This window comes from Castanea sativa, chromosome 7 (genome assembly GCF_040712315.1).
Source record: "Castanea sativa cultivar Marrone di Chiusa Pesio chromosome 7, ASM4071231v1".
In the NCBI taxonomy this organism is placed as follows: Eukaryota; Viridiplantae; Streptophyta; class Magnoliopsida; order Fagales; family Fagaceae; genus Castanea; species Castanea sativa.
The window spans coordinates 1,825,086-1,844,776 of NC_134019.1; the positions used below are offsets into that span (position 1 = coordinate 1,825,086).

The window sequence follows — 19,691 nt, forward strand, 5'->3', positions numbered from 1 at the left end:
ATGGAGACAATCCCAACACTGGATCAAACATATCTGTCTCAACTCTCAAGATCCTCTCAACAAAACATTACAATTTGCACGTGGTATATTTTTCTTTGATCAGTGTCAAAACCATTATTTTGCGTCCAAGTCTCTTCCAGAGTTCACATGAGTTTCACTTTCACTATGATCTTCTTCTGCATGTTGCTCTACTTTTAGCTCTACTCTTTCTTCTTGGTCATCTGAATCCTCTGCCTCTGATTTGTGGTAGAAGGTCTCCTGGATTTTTGTCACACCCTTTTCCACAGGCCCTATAGCTTGATTAATGGTCAACACAACGTCCTGGACAACCTGATCACAATGTGTAGTCTAGAAAGTTAAAACTTAAATATTGAATATCTTGTATGGAATGGCTCATAAGCAGGGACAACTTACATGTTGACCACCTTCAAGAACAATATCTTGAACACTCTCAGTGACACTTGTTCCAGTAGCCTCTGCTTTAGTTTGTGTCTTTTCAAGCACGGCTGATTTCTCCTTGTCACCTTCCTCCAATTTCAGTACTTCTTTGGTTGTTTCAGTAGTGACCTTCCCATACTCGGAGACTGGGAGGAAACGATATGGTTCCACCGGAAAAACGTACACATGAGCAACAGCTGCAATGGCCATCTGCCGAGAGAGAGAGAGAGAGAGAGAGAGAGAGACATGTATGATCAGGGCTATAAAAATAAACAGGCTAATGTGACGCTTTATAGTCTTCAGGGTTTAATAAAAAATATTCTGTATTGGATTCTACATGTAGTAATGAAAAGCACTTCAAGATAATTACTTGTAATCAACTACAATTAGGCAAAGAGCTGAAATGAAAAGAAACCGAACAGAAACTGAACAAGTACTTAATCATTGGACTAATACCCTTCTAGAAACATGTATCCTTGCAAACCAGTAAACCTAAGCAGTTAAAAAGTGTGAAAAATGCCTAACCAGAACTTCATCTAATGACTCACAATTAGACTAGAAACACTTCTATTCCATTCCCTTAGATGTCCTCTAGAAAGGGACTGATATTTCTACATAAACACGTGAGACCATCCTTTGTGGGACTGTGGGCTGGTTATCACATTCTACATGTCTGATATTTCTCTGCATTGTTAATCTCCCTTTCTATTTGATTTGGATATTAGATGTTGTCAATTACCATTTGAGGCTTCTTGAAAGTATGTATTCAAGTGATATAATATAAAGAAGAAAGGTATCTTAGAATGAAAGGAAGTTTTTAAAACCACAGCAACAGAAACAACTTACTTCTATACAAATCAAGAAATCCTGCAGTCCCGTTTGTAGCTTTCCCTCCTTCGGCAGAACTCCAATTGTACGCAATATTGCGATGCCCACACCTTGCCACCAAGTAGCAAACACAATAGCCTTGAAGCTGATGAACTTTGCAAGTGGCTTTATCGATTGAAGTCTTTCATGGGTTACATTGTAGAACTTCACGAGGCAATACAAAGCCCACATCTGGCTGAAGTTCAATACTACTGCTATATATGGATAACTGCAGGATATGAGAGAGCAGCAGATATTAGCATGAGAAAAGAGAAAAAAAAGGGGAGGTCACCATGTACAAATGTTAAACTTGCATATAAGATACATACCCATAGTTCCACTTGAATTCCCCATCACCATATACACCAAAGAGTTCTAACTATAATGCTAAGAAAGCACAAACTGTGTTCAAAATCATCTGGGCTATCCAGAAAAAGTTAGTCTAAAAGAGAAATTCAAACTGCACATAGAGAAAGTTCAGTGACTTACATATTGTACAAGACCAAATTTTTCTATTGCAAGCAAATCTTTCCCAAGAGTACAAGGTTGAAAGAAGAAGTTGCTGAACGACGTTTCCTGCACTATACGATTCTCATCTTCCCCTTCTAACAATGGTTCACCAAGCTGTTTCAGTGATTTATTTTCTAGCAGTTCAATGACTCTGCTTTCACCACCTACCACAGTTTTTATTTTTTAAGAAAGAACTTCATGAAAACACTTTAGCAACATTATAACCTCTTGAAGTGCGATCTTGTCTAACAAACATAACAGAGATTAATGTAACTATGTGAGTATAGAGAGACAATTTGGGTTGTAGAAAGTTAAAGATGTTAATGTTTAATAAAAGAAAGGTACTCTTACGGAGACATCACTTTTCATAATTTTCTTTCCTATTAACTTCATGGAGGTACTATACTTCATTAGGCTTTCTTTAAGCACTTAAAGTTAAGATTATTGATCCATTTACTCTCCAGCAAGGACTTACGTAAGGTAAAGATACATCTCATTGACCATAAAACACTTCCAAAGATAAATGGTTAGTCTTAATCTCCCAAGTGTTTCCCAACAGTTTGTGAAACAACCTAAACAATTGTCAAATTAGCCAAGGAAAATGGCACAATTTCATGGAAGTAGAATTAGCGAATATTGCTCATGAAGATCCAGTCAGTTGTAGCTTACCCAGGCAAGCAATCAAATAGCTCCCAAAAGAATACAAGGCAAATGCTTCATAGCAGTTTCTTAAAATGTCGCATGCAAGGGACGCTTTTGGTAACCACAACGATATGATTTGGGTAAGAACAAAGCATTAATTTACCACCACTGTTAAATGATCAATCATCAAAATCTCAGATCTGAACAAGATATCTGGGCAATTACATTTTCTTTATTTCTTTCTTTGTGTTTCTCTATCTCCCATTTTTTTTCCCTGGAGATAGAGAAAGACAGAGAACATATGCTTAGTTAAAATCAATACATTTTTGTGAAGTACAAATACATATCAGATTTCCAGAACATATGCTTTTCAGAGAGATAGAACCTCACTGACTCAGTGGCATAGACGGGAACCATGAAAAGAACAGCAACAATCCATTTTTGTTCCTGGATAGAAATCAATTAAGGTTAGATTAAGTCAGTCAGTCATCATTTTTGTACCATTCACTATATAGAATTATGAATGCAAGTTCACATAAACATTAAGGATATGTTTCTGTAGATATGGGAAATGACACACAATTGTTTTAAAATGTTCAAATTTTAGAGCCATAGCAGGCAAGATTCAAGTTGAAAAACCATTATCCCCGTCAACTACAAGCTTAAAACAGAAGTAAAAGAAAAAATTTTCTGATCCAAAACCGCTCTCCTAAAGTTATGTAAATAAAAAAACTGATGCCGTTGAGCCCCATTGGTGCCAATGGAACCATCAATACATAAACCTATCTTTGTGTTAGGAGCTTTGCAAGTTGCTGATGATGGCATGAGGAACTGGAGTGCTTGGACAACATCAGGCTAGTCACATGGCTCAATGTTTTCTCAAGACACCAATGGCTCCTTATGCCTATCTAGTAAAGCTCCTAAACGCTCATTGAGGGGGACAAGCCTAGTCTCCTTGCTGCATTCAGATAGATGAGCATGAGGAGGGGCATCATGTGAGGGCACTTTGCTCCACATGATGCCCCAAGGCCATGGTAGTGGTGAGCCATGGTGGGCAGAGATGGTTCAGTGATGATGGGCAGTAGCAGGTGATACTGACCCTAAGTGATGGTTGATGGCATGGTGGCTTGGTTGGGTTGCTTTGTGCGTGGGCTTGGTGGCTTGGGTGCAAGGCAGTGCTGGGCTACTGTGATGATATTTGACTATGCAAGGCATTGGGCTGGTTGGTCCTGACAGAATGCATGAACTTGTATGTGTGGGCTGATAGCAGTTGCTTGGTGGGCTGCATATGGACATGTTATGTGGGCTGTGATGCTGATGAGAAGGGCTTAGGCAAAGGCCAAGCTTTTAAAACGTGATGGGATAATCATGTGTGGGCTGTTGGAGCATGGGCAGAGGCCTTATGAAGTGTTGAGTGATGGATTGGCATGTGCAGAGTGTGCAGCAGCTGTTACCAGTCAGTTCCTAGCTTGCTGGGTGTTCAGACTTGTTGTGTAGGGGCTGGAAACGTGGAGAGCAGGCCAAGATAACATCAATTACAGGTGTCCTAAGTCAGACCACATGTGGCAGCAAGTCCTGGACAGGGGGCAGTTACTTGGTAGTAACTGCCGTGATAGTTATTTCTGTGTATATAGCCTAGGCTGTTGGGGCTGTCAACAGCAGAGAGTGTATTTTGCCTTAGAGAATTTCGTGTGTATTCTCCAGGCTTCCTTTGTACTTGAATATTGAGTAATAAAGATTGGGGTTGGTGCCTTGTAAATACTGTGTGTATTGTGTGTGTGTGTGAATTCTCTTTATAATTCTGTTCTGACTGTCCCTGCATTGTGTGTGTGTGGTGTATTGGTTGAGACTAAGGGAGGAACTTAGTGCCATCACAGGCAGAAAATTTAAAAGAAAAATTGACTCTGTGACACTTTGGTAGGCTAGGAAAGTTTTTTAATGGGTAATAAATTTCACTGAAAAAGCACAATGAGGGGTGCAACCCTGGTACACAGGTGGTGTAAAAGAGAAAACACCCTTAAGCAAATCTAGTGTCTAAGATTCTGCGGCATGAAAGTTAAAAAGGTGCTATTAACAATATGCATAAATAAATGCATTACAAGTTATGCTCTTTAGGAGAGGCTTTTAGTCCTACATGACTGAGTTTACCCATATGCTACATTGGCTTAAGCAACACCCAATCGGTCAAACACCATAAAATTTTCAGTTTGGCTAATAGTGAATGAGAAGAAACACAAATTAATACAAAGTATGACATTCATAGATCGGTCAGGATGCTTATTATAGAGATACATGTATATAACATATAAATCTGCCTATACAAAAAATTCAGGTCAAGGAAATTTGCTTCATTCATAAAACCAAACATTATCCCGTTCACATTATTTACAATTACAAAAATTGTTGAAGACCCCTACTATGTTTCTTTATCTCTCTCTCTCTCTCTCTCTCTAGAAAAAAAAAACAGAAATCTCTTGTTAATTCCAACTCAACCATTTATGATTTTGGCTTTGAATGTTTAATATTTGTCGCTTACCAGTTACAAGTTCATATCTCTAGTGTCATTTGATTCATTTCATATTGGATAGCTAGATCTTAATACATCTCTGGAATATTGAAAATTTAAGTATGTTTTAGGATGATATCTTGCAAAACCATGTTGTTAGATCCCTCCCTATAAAGCCTAGTGGACCTAAACACATTGTTTGTCACCATTGTGGTGCTTTTGGTCATCTAAGACCTCATTGCTCTAAGTTTCAAACTCTTAAAAGAATCAAAAGAAAAAAGAAACCTATGCTTCTTGGAAGTTGTGCTTTGCAAGCTAAACCGGATTTAATTGAAAATGGTAAGTTCTTGAAGCATGTGGTTAACGCTCATACTTCCTTGTCTATGTGAATCTTCGGTTTTCATTCTTCTAACCCTCGTCTTACTTCTCATGAGACACTCAATGCAAGCACTTGTTCTGTTTGGGTGAGGAAGGGTTCCAATGGTTGAGCTTATGCTCTTTTGGTCCTTGATCTAATTCTTTCAATCTTTGTAAGACTCTTCATGCATTAGATATTATATTCTTATGCATTTTTACTTTATGCATTTCCTTATATGAATTGTTTTTGTTTTTGATCTTACTTTTATGCATTTGTTTTGTGTGAGTAAAAATCCAAAATCACATAAAAAGTGAAAATTTCAAAAAGTTTGATCGTATATGTTAGAGCATATATCACATGTAGAGTTTGGCTTAGTATCTTCGTACTAATGACGTATTGTATTTACGAACTTAGCTTGTTATGTATGCACTTGTATTGAATGTGAGTGAAATCTAGAAATCTATGTTTGATTTTTGTAAATAGATTTTCAAGCTTGTCACGAATGTCTAGTCAATAGTCTTGTTTGACCTTGATACATGCGTAGACTGGATCCTATATATCTCCTCACATTTAATTTTATGTCAAAAAGATCTTCTAACGTCAATCTCTAAAAGGAGAAAGAGCTAAAAATGCCTTACTTTGAAAACTAGTTAGACTAGGAAAATGTGGAGCAAAAATGTATTCAAATTATATGATGTCAAAGCCAAAGGCTTATTCTTCAAAGAAATATTAAAAAAAACTCATGGCATTGATGCTCAAAAATTGAGTTGTATTGATCAAAAAGTATGAAAAACGGAAGCTAAATGAAAAACTTTCAATCTATGTAAACACTATGGTGAGGAGTCATATACGTTCATTTCTACTAGTGAGATAGGTTACTAAACTTCGTACCATTTGTATATGACTTGATTGAATTGATCATTGAATCTTCATGCTAGACTATGGACTAATTCATACTTGATACTCACACACAACACACAACACACAAGTCTAATCTTCAATAAATATCTATTCATTTGTGTGATTGTACATGTTTGAATGTGATGTGTGTGCACTCAACCATATGTGGATCAAACCAAAAAGATTTTTGATCATTTTATTTGTATTTGGAAGTGTCTTTTATCACTTATTGTTTTTAAGTTTTGTACTTACTTTGATTTTCAATGTTTTAAGCTTGTTTTTGTGTTGCAAAACAGGGGTCAGAGTCTTTTGCAAGTCGTTTGTGACTTGGCTAGGAGTCACAAAGCTGAAAAATGCATTTTTGGCAATTTTGGGTCATCAGGCAGTATGTTTCACGAGTAGTTAAATTGGGATTTTATGTTCATAGTTAGAATTTTATTAAATTGGGGTTGGAAAGTTTAATTTTTGTCAATCTTTTTGATTGAGTTTTGTTTTAAATGTCTATTTCAAGAGCATGTCTCTATGAGATTCTCAACTCCCTCTTGTAAACATCAGGCAGTATGTTTCACGAGTAGCTCGCGAGTCACTCGCGAGTTGGCCACTCGCAAAATACCCAGATAAGCTATTTCATGGGTATTTAATGAGTTTTTAGTCCAAAACTCCTCATATGACTCTATTATGACTTTATCTTCTCCAAACCCTCTTTTTCAAAGCTTCTACATCAAAACCAAAATAATTTCAAGTGTTTTGAATTCCATAAACATCTCTAAGGCAATCTTTAACACTTTTAATTGATTTTAATCCTTAGATTATGTTTTTGGGGAGTTTTATGTTAATAGTTAGGATTTCATTAAATTGGGGTTGGAATGTTTAATTTTTGTCAATATTTTTTATTGAGTTTTGTTTTAAATGTCTATTTGCTTTGGATGTTATCCCCTTGTGGCATTTAGAACATGTATTGAGGGTAGTTTTTACCATGTTCATGCATTTCATTACATATAGGGTTTAAGGGTGCACACTAGGTGTTTAATGAATTGCCTCTTAGGCATTTTCTCACTCGTTTGGACTCTGACGAGTACCAAACGTTGGAGTTTTTCATGTTTCCTCATTAGGAACATGTTTGATTTATTGGTTGTGTATTTTACACACCTTGCCCCACATGTGCATTTCTCATGCCTTGTTTATGCATTGCACATAGTCACCTTATGCACACACCTTTGCAACCCTTGTTATGCCTTGGTCTATATCTTGTTTCCTCATCCTTAGCATGCCATGTTTTAATTTATGCTTTGTAACATTTTGTTTTTAATGTGTTTTGTCGTTTGTTTGAGCTTCATTTCCCATTCATGTTGTACCCCATATGCATCCTATCCTTGTTCACATCTTTCTTGCTTTCCCTCATTCTTCTTGATTCCTTTGTCTACTTATGACAAAAAGGGGGAGAGTATATTGGAGAGTATACTAAAGAGTCTATTGGACTCGTGCACATTCATGGGGGGAGAAATTCCACAGGGGAGATGCATATACAAAGGGGGGAGAAGACATCCGTTTATAAGAAAACCATGTTTTGTTTTGTGTTTGAGCAAGTTGCTCATATGTTTCTCATCTTGCTTACTTAATCGCAATTTACTTGTCCATTTTATTACTTGCTTTACCTTGAGGGTCTAATGTGTTTTGTTCAAGTGTTTCGGGATACAGTTATTTTGTTCCAAATTCAATAGGTTTTAGATTTAGGTGTGAGTGAGTTTTGCCATTGTTCCCAAACTCACGTTTAAGTCTAGAGTCTGTTATGGGGTATTTTTGTCACAGAATAGCCAAAGGGGGAGATTGCTATGTTATGATTTTTCACATAACATTTATGTTGGCTTATTCCATGACAAAAGGTATTGTAATTGCATTAATTTATTTCCTTTTATTTTTTGGGATTTTATTGTAATGGATATAGTATTAAGTTGGTGAAGATTGTTCAAGAAGTTGATTTCTCGATTTGGCTTGTGAGTGGTGTAACCCGTGAAGGTCATATGAGGAGTACATGCTGGAAGTTGAAGACTCAATGAGTTTCGCGACTTATCTTGCGACTTGGCCAACTCGCGAGATGACCCACAAAATGCACTGACTAGTTGGATTTTAAGTGTAACTTTCCTACCCTTTACCCACACTATATATACCCTCATTACCCACAAAAGTGTAAGGAGGCTATTGAGAATAAAATCCTAGAGAGGTTTCTACAACACCCACCATTAATTTATTTCCTTTGTAGTCTCTTCTCCTCCCCTCTCCCATTATTATACCTTGAAAAGATACTTGTATCCAAACACAACCCACACCTACTCAAAGTGTAGAGAGTGATTTAGAGACTGGGAAGCATTGGGGATTTGCCAAAATAAGCTGATGAGACTTGGGGATGCAATTGGGTGATATTGCGGGATTTGGGAAGTTAGAGAAGACAAGACTCCGAGAAGTCCATTGGTAGCTGGAGCTTGAAATACCCAAGTACTTTGGGTAGATTAGGCTTGGAGGCTCTTTTTGGTATCCTTGTACTCCAACTTATTCGGGTAGTTCTTTGGTTTCCTCTTCCATAACACGTCTTGGTGTTATCTTGTGTTTGTATCTCTCTTCCCTTACTCTTTAAGTTTTATATTTATTATTGCTTGCTTGTGGTTATGACTTAGAGAATCATTCCAGTTATTGCGTATCATTTACTCTGTAAATAAGTTAGAATAAAAGCAACTAAGACGTGTTCTTAAAATTAGGGGTCTAAACAAGTTATAGTGTTTTACCCTATTTGAGCTTTCATATATATATATATATATATATGAGATGGGTTCAAGTTACACTTGGTGTAACTTTAAAAGAGTTACACCTATTTCAAACCATTGATTTTTCACCTATCTAACCTATCTAACGGTAGAAAAAAAGGTTAGTATTTTTTGTTTTCCAACTCATCTCATCTAATTAATACTAGCATTTTTGTCTCTCTCTTATTTATTAAATATAACCATTTATAAGCACCTTATAATAATAAATTAAAAGTCAGCTAACTTCTCCAATCTCTATCTCTCTCATTTGTACCATTAAAGAAAAAATGTTTATCAGTTAACTCTCAAACCCAAATGCAGGAATTTATCAACGATACTCAGCAATTTTAGTGAACTCGAGAGCTAATATTTGCGACTACCCAACTGACTACATGCCCATGGCCCAAATATTTAATAAATAAACACCATGGGAAAGGGAAAAACAAGCCAAAGTCACTAACGCCTTGCCCAAAGATGGCTAGGAAGACCATGCTCAAGTCGCCTTGGTAGGAGAAAAATCAAATAAGGTTTGTTTAGATCAGACATAAACTAAAAAAGGAATTCTTTGGCACCCAATAAAAATCCATTTCTAGAGGCTCTAGCAAAGTTTGTGTTGAAATATTGTCATCTTTGTTTTCTCTCCCTACGTGATACACTTAACTAAACCTACATAGCTTCACAGTTTCCTGTTTCATTGTTTCTTTAGTTTTGGATGTAATCCAGATTCCTAGTTTTCGGTGATTTTGCAATTCTTTTTTATCTCCCTAAATGTTAAGATACTTATAAATGTAATAAATAAGAGAGAGACAAAAATGCTAGTATTAATTAGATCGGATGAGTTGGAAAGCAATAAATACTAGCATTTTTTTTTTTCTACTGTTGGATATGTGAGAAATCAATAGTTCATATAACGCCCCAAATAGGCCACGGTGAGCCGAGCCAAGTTCACCCAACATCTATCCAGCCCCTTTTTTCAGTGACCCAAGGTCCCACATTAGCATTGGGTCCGGAAACTATCTAAAAATAGGACTCACATCTTTTAATATAAAATTATTTGACATTATTTTAACAATAAATGATGAACTGAGTTTTGAGATTATTTCTAACAAAAAAACCTGAAATTGGATTTGAAAAATTGGATTTGAAATGACATTTTGAATGTAATCATTTCAAATCTACATGTAAAAAGTCTAAATCCATCCCTAAATTTTATCATTAAAAAATTATTTTCAAACTTTGTAACTCATTTTAACTATAAAAAAAAAAAGGAAAATCAAAATCCTACCCTTTAAATACTTCCATTCAAATTAAACCTCAAAAGAATTTTCCATTTATTTTCAAGCTGGGATTACAATAAAAGCTTAACATAGTGACCATAGTCCATTTCAAGCTCTACATAGACAAGATGTAGGGGCCTCTGGAGAAGGAGGGTCCTCTGTAATAATAAATTTCTCTCCCTGTGGAGGAGGAGCTGCTCCTGGAGGTGTAGGAGGCCCTGCAGTGCTGCCACAAAATCCACCACATTGACTAAATCCAGTGGAGCGGCAATGCTTATCGCAGTCGGGGTAGTTTGAACATGGCCCCTGGTAAATCAATGTCCCACCACACGGTGGACTCTCTGCAGTTGCAAGCCCTGCAGCATATAATCACATACTATAAAACAAAGTAATACATGCTTATTTCTTTGCTCGGTACGTGTAAGGAACATATATATAGCACTTGTTTGTAAAGGGACTTTTACCTGAGTTTACAATAACTAATGCAACGCAAAAAAGCACCACAAGGAAGCATTTTGGGGTAGCCATTGTTAAAGGGTTTGTTTGTACTCTTCTCTCTTTCTTGCTGTTTGCTGTTACACGATGGAATCATACCATACGCTTCAAGCATGCCAATTTATACAAATTTACTCTGTATCTTGATAGTTTCTTTTTTTCAAAGAAAAAGTAATTGTGAATCCGTAATTTATTCCTAATTCACAGATATTGGCTTTATTTGGATTTCGTTTACTATATTTAGAAAAACAAAAACTTTGAATTACTAATAAATGTAAAGATCTCTTTTTCTTTTTTGGGTGGAAGTATTTTCTCAAGATAACACGGTTCTGTTTAGAACTATATTTAGAAAAACAAAATCTTGAATTATTATTTCCTTATGCTAATAAATGCAAAAATCTCTTTTTTCTTTTTTGGGTGGGGGTATTTTCTCAAGATAACATACACAATATTTGATGATTTTAATTGATTTAGCAAGTGTAATCACTCGCATCATGCTATTAATCTTGGAAGAAGATAAGATTGGCCGTTGGTTTTTACGTTGTTTTCTATAAAATTTTAGCAAAATCATGCCAGGCTATCAACAGATAGTTTTACTTGAACTTTGCTTTGTTTGTTTCAATTGAAAACTTATGTGCAAATAGTTTCTCCTAGGGTGTTCACCAAACCTCACAAACTACAAAAATAACACCAAAATTGCCGGTTAAATAGCGTAACCACACCGTATCATAACTAACAGTGCACCACACCACACCGTACCTTCTCTATATATTAATATATTTATTTTTTAATATTAAATATATTATTAATAGTTTAATAACCCTAGTTTTTCAAAGAAAAAAAGTTTAATGACCCTAGCGTCTTGCTACTAGGGTATTAAACTATTACGATATCAAATACACATCAATATATATATATATATATATATATATATATATATATATATATAAAAGCAAAGATCTAATGCGAGAGAGCATGAGGTTCTGCCATGTGGCGTACTCTATGAAGAGAATTGAGATACCCTTAAGCCAATTAGAGATAAGAACAAATTTAAAAGTGGAGACTTTTTATTTCCCATTGGTTCAATGTTTCAAGACTAATTTTTGTTACATTTTGTATTCAATGTTTTAAGACTACTATTTATTTTATTTGGTTCAATGTTGCAAGACCTCTTAACTCTCACACACACTCTTTATTTCCCATTGGTTCAATGTTTCAAGACTAATTTTTGTTACATTTTGTATTCAATGTTTTAAGACGGCTATTTATTTTATTTGGTTCAATGTTTCAAGACCTTCCGACTCTCACACACACAAAAAACTCTTTGCATTTCCATTCATCATTTTCACTTTTACTCCTTTATATACTCATGTCCATAGCATTTCATATTATCCTATCTCAAATACACTTAGAAAAAAATGATGTCATTTAGCTTCAACATTTCAATGACACCTACATAACTCCAACGTTGCAATATCATTTGATTGTAACCCGTATGAGTAGGTTATGACCAAGGAAGGGGGCTTGCATTTTTTAATCAATGACGGTAGCTTACGGTTTTGATGTTGAAGTCAGACATTGTAGATTTTGTGAAGGTTATGATTCGCTTGGAGTCTTTGGGTGTTTAAGATTTTAGTTTGAGAAAGTTATAAATGTATTTTATTTTAGAACTAAAGAAAAAGAAACATTCTAATTGATTATTTATGAAGTTATCTTTTTTATATATATATATATATATATATATATATATATATAATTTTGTATTAGAATTCATAATTTGTAGGTTTCTTTGTATGTAGCTATAGTGGTAAAAACAAAAATCGATGGTGACTTAAAAGTATTTTTCGCTTTTTTTAAAAGGATACAAAAGCCCAACTAAAGTCAATTGAATTTTGTTAAATGAATGTGTTTTTACCAAATTTCTCTTTATTTAATCACGTTCTCTTTATGTTGATACTTACAAATGATTTTTTGAATTCTATTGAGATAATTAATTGGGTGTTTATGATCAAGGTCTCCATATTTTGTTGTGAGAATAGAGTGATTGAGAAAGTGTTTGGTAAGTTACTTAAATTTATGTAATTTTAGGATATAAAAGTATTTTATATTTTGAATTCTTATTTGTAGATTTTTAAAACATTTAATCACTTTGAAAAATAAAATCTACTTTGAACGGTAAATATTATAATATATTATAATCTTACAATGTTATACAATTTTTTTATAATAGATTATGAATTAAAAAAAATTAAGTTTCAAAGTATTTAACAATATTGTGGGCAAACATAAATATTATACAACAAAATAAGTATTAAGTATTATATGTAAATTTTAATATACATAAAAATAATTTCAAATGAAATTGTAAAGTAGTCCGCGCATCGCGCGGGATATCATCTAGTTATTAATAATTCAATACCCTAACAATTAGCCACTTAACTCACTGTATTAGCTTCTAAAAAAAAGCAAAAAAAAAAAGCGTATCACTCTCTCACTCCCTGTCTTAGTGTCTCAACCCTCAGGATCATTCGTTCAAACCCTACCAATTGTTGGATTTACAATTAATACTTGTTTTGGATTTGTAGTTCATTTCATGCTTTTCTTTAGACTTGTTTACATTATGGTTTTGATAATTAAAACTTGAAATTAGTAGGCATGACTAGCTTTGCTTTGAGTTTGGGTAATTCTTTTTTGATATGTAACTGGTGTTTCACATAAACTCTTTACTTCATATTCTTGATAAAAAATGAAGAGTATTAGAGTATTAAAGAAAACGTAACTTCACTGTGGGATCTCTAAAATATTAATCCAATAAAGAATTATTTGGTGTTTTAACATTAAAGAAAAGTTGCACAAAGTGTTACTTGATCCTGATCCATGGCATTGCCTTCTCTCCCTTATCATGAGAACCTGGGTTCAAAAACCCCTTCTCCTATTGCGTAACTATCTAATTGTCAAAAAATATTCTTCTTGGTTTAAAATATAATCTTTTGGATGTGTACTACTTGTGGAGCACTTTGTTGCTATATCATTACTTCACAGGTGCTGGAATTTGATCTTATGTTCTCATTTAATATATTATTTGGCTAACAGGGTTCAATTCTAGGTGTTGCGGCTGATGTGCTTGGAAAGTCATACCATACTCAACTCATTGCAACGGAAGACAAAGATGGGACAGCAAAAGCAGCTCGAGCTGGTGATTGTGGCTTTTTAAAACCCCACATATTTACCTTATCAATTCCACAGGTAACTATTTATTAAGTAGAACAAACATTGAAATTTTTGTTGTGTGTAAGCACTTTGAGTTATTTATTGTCTAAATTTATTTGGTTTGATTCATCTTCAACTAAAATTTTCTTTTCCTATCTTCCAAGGTTGATGGGGTTCCAATCTGTCAATAAAAATTAGTTGGTCTCAGAAACTTTTATATAGTGACGGGGAGTTATTCTTGAATGTACCATTTACTTTCCCCGAGTATGTCACTCCTCTTGTAAAGAAACTTCCAAAAAAAGAGAAGATACAACTAAACGTGAATGCTGGTACTGGAACTCAAGTTTTGTGCAAGAAAATTAGTCATCCTTTAAAGGTGCATATTTCATTAACACTTCCATGATAGTATGGTACTTTAAATTCATTATATACTTAATAACTGATATAGTTCTTTTACCCTGGCTTTTAGGAAAAAAAGGCGCCAGGTAGGAAACTTGGGCTTCTTCTATGAATCAGAAGTTCTCTCATGGTCAAGTACTGATTTTAGTTTCTCCTTCACTGTAAGATTCAGATTCCTTTATTCTCTTTTCGGCCACCATATCTTGATCCTGGACAGTTGGGTGCTTATCAAAAGATGGTTTCTTAGAATGTGAATGTAAATAAGAAAAAATCTGATCATATTAGAGATGCATGGGTATTTTTGTGAGAAGCCCTTTCACTGTGATATGTACAGATTTTATGGAAGCTTATCGATCTAGCACATCTACTTGTTTTTCAGGTCTCTTCAAGTCATATATTTGGCAGTGTGCTCTTGCAATCTCCGTCTTTGGATGACAATGATCAAAGAGAGATATTTTGTGTCTATCTTTTTCCGGGAAATCAGAAAAGTAGGAAGGTTGGTCTGGTACTTCATCATTTAATGGGTACGTTCTGTATTTTGATTTTCTTTTATTAAATTTTTTTCCATATAATCCAATCTGATAGGTGTTCAGAAAGGATATAGTTTTTGTTGTTGATATAAGTGGAAGTATGCGGGGAAAGCCAATTGATGATACAAAGGATGCACTATTTGCGGCCCTGTCGAAGAAAAGTTTCTCAAAAAAAAGAAAAAAAGAAAAAAAAGAAAAAGTTTTTCATGGATTGGTTTTTTAAATTTTGCTGGCTGCATTTGATTTAATTTGCAGTTGCTGTGCCCCATCCAACTTGAAATGAGGCTTGAAGTTTTGGGTAGAAAGTGCTGTAAATAATGTTAACTAAACATGCATCAGGCTTCAGAAAGTTGGAGGGCCATGATGCGAACTCAATTAGGATGCCCGGCATTGAGTTTCCGGTATATTTTTGTGTTACACCCAAGCTTTATAAATTGGGTTAAGAACTTCATTCTAATCAGGTCTAAATATTAGGAAATCTCATTCTAACCAGGTCTAAATAGTAGGAATTCTAATTGAGTAGAAGGGAAATTTACTTCCCTTGATTTAAGAGAGAGAAATACTGCCTTAAAAACACTATTAGTTAATAAGATAATAGACACTGAAAACTTGAAAACTATGGCCTTAAATAAAATATAATAGCAAGAAGTAATACACATAGTTTACCCTGATTACTTAATAAATGGAATCATGGAGACAATCACAACACTGGATCAAACTTATCTGTCTCAACTCTCAAGATCCTCTCAACAAAACATTACAATTTGCACGTGGTATGTTTTTCTTTGTTCACTGTCATAACCATTATTTTGTGTCCAAGTCTCTTCCAGAGTTTACATGAGTTTCACTTTCACTATGATCTTCTTCTACATGTTGCTCTAACTTTAGCTCTACTCTTTCTTCTTGGTCATCTGAATTCTCTGCCTCTGATTTGTGGTAGAAGGTCTCCTGGATTTTTGTCACACCCTTTTCCACAGGCCCTATAGCTTGATTAATGGTCAACACAACGTCCTGGACAACCTGATCACAATGTGTAGTCTAGAAAGTTAAAACTTAAATATTGAATATCTTGTATGGAATGGCTCATAAGCAGGGACAGAACTTACATGTTGACCACCTTCAACAACAATATCTTGAACACTCTCAGTGACACTTGTTCCAGTAGCCTCTACTTTAGTTTCCTTCTTTTCAAGCACGGCTGATTTCTCCTTGTCACCTTCCTCCAATTTCAGTGCTTCTTTGGTTGTTTCAGTAATGACCTTCCCATACTCGGAGACTGGGAGGAAACGATATGGTTCCACCGGAAAAACATACACATGAGCAACAGCTGCAATGGCCATCTGCCGAGAGAGAGAGAGAAAGACATGTATGATCAGGGCTATAGAAATAAACAGGCTAATGTGACGCTTTATAGTCTTCATGGTTTAATAAAAAATATTCTGTATTGGATCTACATGTAGTAACTGAAAAGCACTTCAAGACAATTACTTGTAATCAACTACAATTAGGCAGAGCTGAATTGAAAAGAAACCTAACAGAAACTGAACAAGTACCTAATCATTGGACTAATACCCTTCTAGAAACATGTATCCTTGCAAACCAGTAAACCTAAGCAGTTAAAAAGTGTGAAAAATGCCTAACCAGAACTTCATCTAATGACTCACAATTAGACTAGAAGCACTCCTATTCCATTCCCTTAGATAAATTTTTTTTTTTCTGTAACATGTAGAAAGGGACTGATATTTCTACATAAACACGTGAGACAATCCTTTGTGGGACTCTGGACTGGTTATCACATTCTACATGTCTGATATTTCTCTGCATTGTTAATCTCCCTTTCTATTTGATTTGGATAAAAGATGTTGTCAATTACCATTTGAGGCTTCTCGAAAGTATGTATTCAAGTGATATAATATAAAGAAGAAAGGTATCTTAGAATGAAAGGAAGTTTTAAAACCACAGTAACAGAAACAACTTACTTCTATACAAATCAAGAAATCCTGCAGTCCAGTTTGTAGCTTTCCCTCCTTTGGCAGAACTCCAATTGTACGCAATAGTGCAATGCCCACACCTTGCCACCAAGTAGCAAACACAATAGCCTTGAAGCTGATGAACTTCGCAAGTGGCTTTATTGATTGAAGTCTTTCATGGGTTACATTGTAGAACTTCACGAGGCAATACAAAGCCCACATCTGGCTGAAGTTCAATACAGCCGCCATATATGGATAACTGCAGGATATGAGAGTGCAGCAGAAATTAGCATGAGAAAAGATAATTAAAAAAAAGGGGGGAGGTCACATTGTCTTCTCACTTGCTATTATCTACCATTGTCATATATAGATATCAGGAAGATATGAGAGTACAGCAGCACTTGCATATGAGATACATACCCATAGTTCCACTTGAATTCCCCATCACCATAAACACCAAAGAGTTCTAACAATAATGCTAAGAAAGCACAAACTGTCTTCAAAATCATCTGGGCTATCCAGAAAACATTAGTCTAAAAGAGAAATTCAAACTGCACATAGAGAAAGTTCAGTGACTTACATATTGTACAAGACCAAATTTTTCTATTGCAAGCAAATCTTTCCCAAGAGTACAAGGTTGAAAGAAGAAGTTGCTGAACGACCTATCCTGCACTGTACGATTCTCATCTTCCTCTTCTAACAATGGTGTGCCAAGCTGTTTCCGTGATTTATTTTCTAGCAGTTCAGTGACTCTGCTTTCACCACCTACCATAGTTTTTATTTTAAGAAAGAACTTCATGAAAACACTATAGCAACATTATAACCTCTTGAAGTGTGATCTTGTCTAACAAACATAACAGAGATTAATGCAAATATGTGAGTATAGAGAGGCAATTTGAGTTGTAGAAAGTTAAAGATGTTAATGTTTAATAAAAGAAAGGTAACAATTTCTTATGGAGGCATCACTTTTCATAATTTTCTTTCCTCTTAACTTCATAGAGGTACTATATTTCATTAGGCTTTCTTTAAGCACTTAAAAGTTAAGAATATTGATCCATTTACTCTACGGCAAGGAATTACATAACGTAGAGATACATCTCATTGACTGTAAAACACTTCCAAAGATAAATGGTTAGTCTTAATCTCCCAAGTGTTTCCCAACTGTTTGTGAAACAACCTAAACGATTATCAAATTAGCCAAGGAAAATGGCACAATTTCATGGAAGTAAAATTAGCAAATGTTGCTCATGAAGATCTGGTCAGTAGTAGCTTACCCAGGCAAGCAATCAAATAGCTCCCAAAAGAATACAAGGCAAATGCTTCATAGCAGTTTCTTAAAATGTCGCATGCAAGGGATGCTTTTGGAAACCACAACGATATGATCTGGGTAAGAACAAATCATTAATTTACCACCACTGTTAAATGATCAATCATCAAAATTATTTCTTTCTTTGTCTTTCTCTATCTCCCATTTTTTTTCCTGGAGATAGAGAGAGAGAGAGGGGTTGGGGGGGGGGGGTGGGAAGGGGGAGGGGGGTAAAGCCATTTGTTATTTGATTTTCTTAGTTAAAATCAATACATTTTTGTGAAGTATAAATACATATGAGATTTCCAGAACATATGCTTTTCAGAGAGATAGAACCTCACTGACTCAGTGGCATAGACAGGAACCATGAAAAGAACAGCAACAATCCATTTTTGTTCCTGGATAGAAATCAATTAAGGTTAGATTAAGTCAGTCAGTCATCATTTTTGTACCATTCACTATATAGAATTATGAATGCAAGTTTACATAAGCATTAAGGATATGTTTCTGTAGATAGGGGAAATGACACAATTGTTATAAAATGTTCAAATTTTAGAGCCATAGCAGGCAAGGTCCAAGTTGAAAGACCATTATCCCCGTCAATTACAAGCTTAAAACAGAAGTAAAAGATAAAAAATTCTGATCCAAAATCACTGTCCTAAAGTTCTGTGGATAAAAAAGCTGATGCCGTTGAGCCCCACTGGTGCCAATGGAACCATCAATACATAAACCTCTCTTTGGTAGGCTTGGAAATTTTTTTAATGGGTAATAAATTTCACTGGAAAAGCACAATGAGGGGTGCAACCCTGGTACACAGGTGGTGTAAAAGAGAAAACACCCTCAAGCAAATCTAGTGTCTAAGATTCTGCAGGCATGAAAGTTTAAAAGGTGCTATTAGCAATAATGCATAAATGCATTACAAGTTATGCTCTTTAGGAGAGGCTTTTAGTCCTACATGACTGAGTTTACCCATATGCTGCATTGGCTTAAGCAACACCCAATCGGTCAAACACCATAAAAATTTCAGTTTGGCTAATAGTGAATGAGAAGAAACACAAATTAATACAAAGCATGGCATGCATAGAACGTTCAGGATGCTTATTAGGGAAATGAATTAACTGCAGGATTGGTGTAACATCTGAGATGTTGGAGAATGAGAAAGATGGAGAGGATCAATGTTACAACTACAAAGCATCCTGCAGTGATAAGGGCCGGTTGATGAAGCCTTTGGTATGTGTCTGCATGGGCTGAGCTAGAATTTGATGCCATTACTTGCACATCTTCCACTCACAACTGTCAATAACTTGAGTAGAAGTTCTATGCTATGTCTTACCACCTATGGTTTTGCAACCTGAGATATATTATAACATTAGATGATAAAGAAAGTATCTAATAAGAAAGAATACACATTCATCAATTCGGGATGGTAACTTGAATGCAATGTGGTAGAAAAATGTAAAAAATGCATGACACTGTTCCACTATG

At 35.1% G+C, this 19,691-nt stretch overlaps 1 protein-coding gene, 1 long non-coding RNA gene and 1 pseudogene across 3 annotated transcripts; 1 reads left to right on the top strand and 2 right to left on the bottom strand.

Moving 5' to 3' along the window:
• Positions 1-114: 114 nt before the first annotated feature.
• Positions 115-3,474, bottom strand: LOC142643149 (protein LAZ1 homolog 2-like; annotated as a pseudogene).
• A 10,703-nt stretch (positions 3,475-14,177) lies between these two features.
• Positions 14,178-15,111, top strand: LOC142642078 (uncharacterized). 2 transcript variants are annotated; one of them, XR_012845580.1, is made up of 4 exons: positions 14,178-14,377; positions 14,471-14,561; positions 14,780-14,896; positions 14,986-15,111. It is a non-coding gene; the product is annotated as an uncharacterized LOC142642078 (long non-coding RNA). The 2 variants fall into 2 exon arrangements; XR_012845581.1 differs by having other exon boundaries at positions 14,480-14,561.
• A 623-nt stretch (positions 15,112-15,734) lies between these two features.
• Positions 15,735-19,475, bottom strand: LOC142643150 (protein LAZ1 homolog 2-like). Its single transcript, XM_075817692.1, has 8 exons — positions 19,326-19,475; positions 18,548-18,604; positions 18,175-18,283; positions 17,481-17,665; positions 17,321-17,409; positions 16,910-17,159; positions 16,037-16,270; positions 15,735-15,950 (listed from the first exon to the last, which is right to left on the bottom strand). Exons 1-8 carry the CDS (start codon positions 19,473-19,475, stop codon positions 15,735-15,737), a joined length of 1,290 nt encoding a protein of 429 aa, XP_075673807.1.
• Between the last annotated feature and the right edge of the window lie 216 nt (positions 19,476-19,691).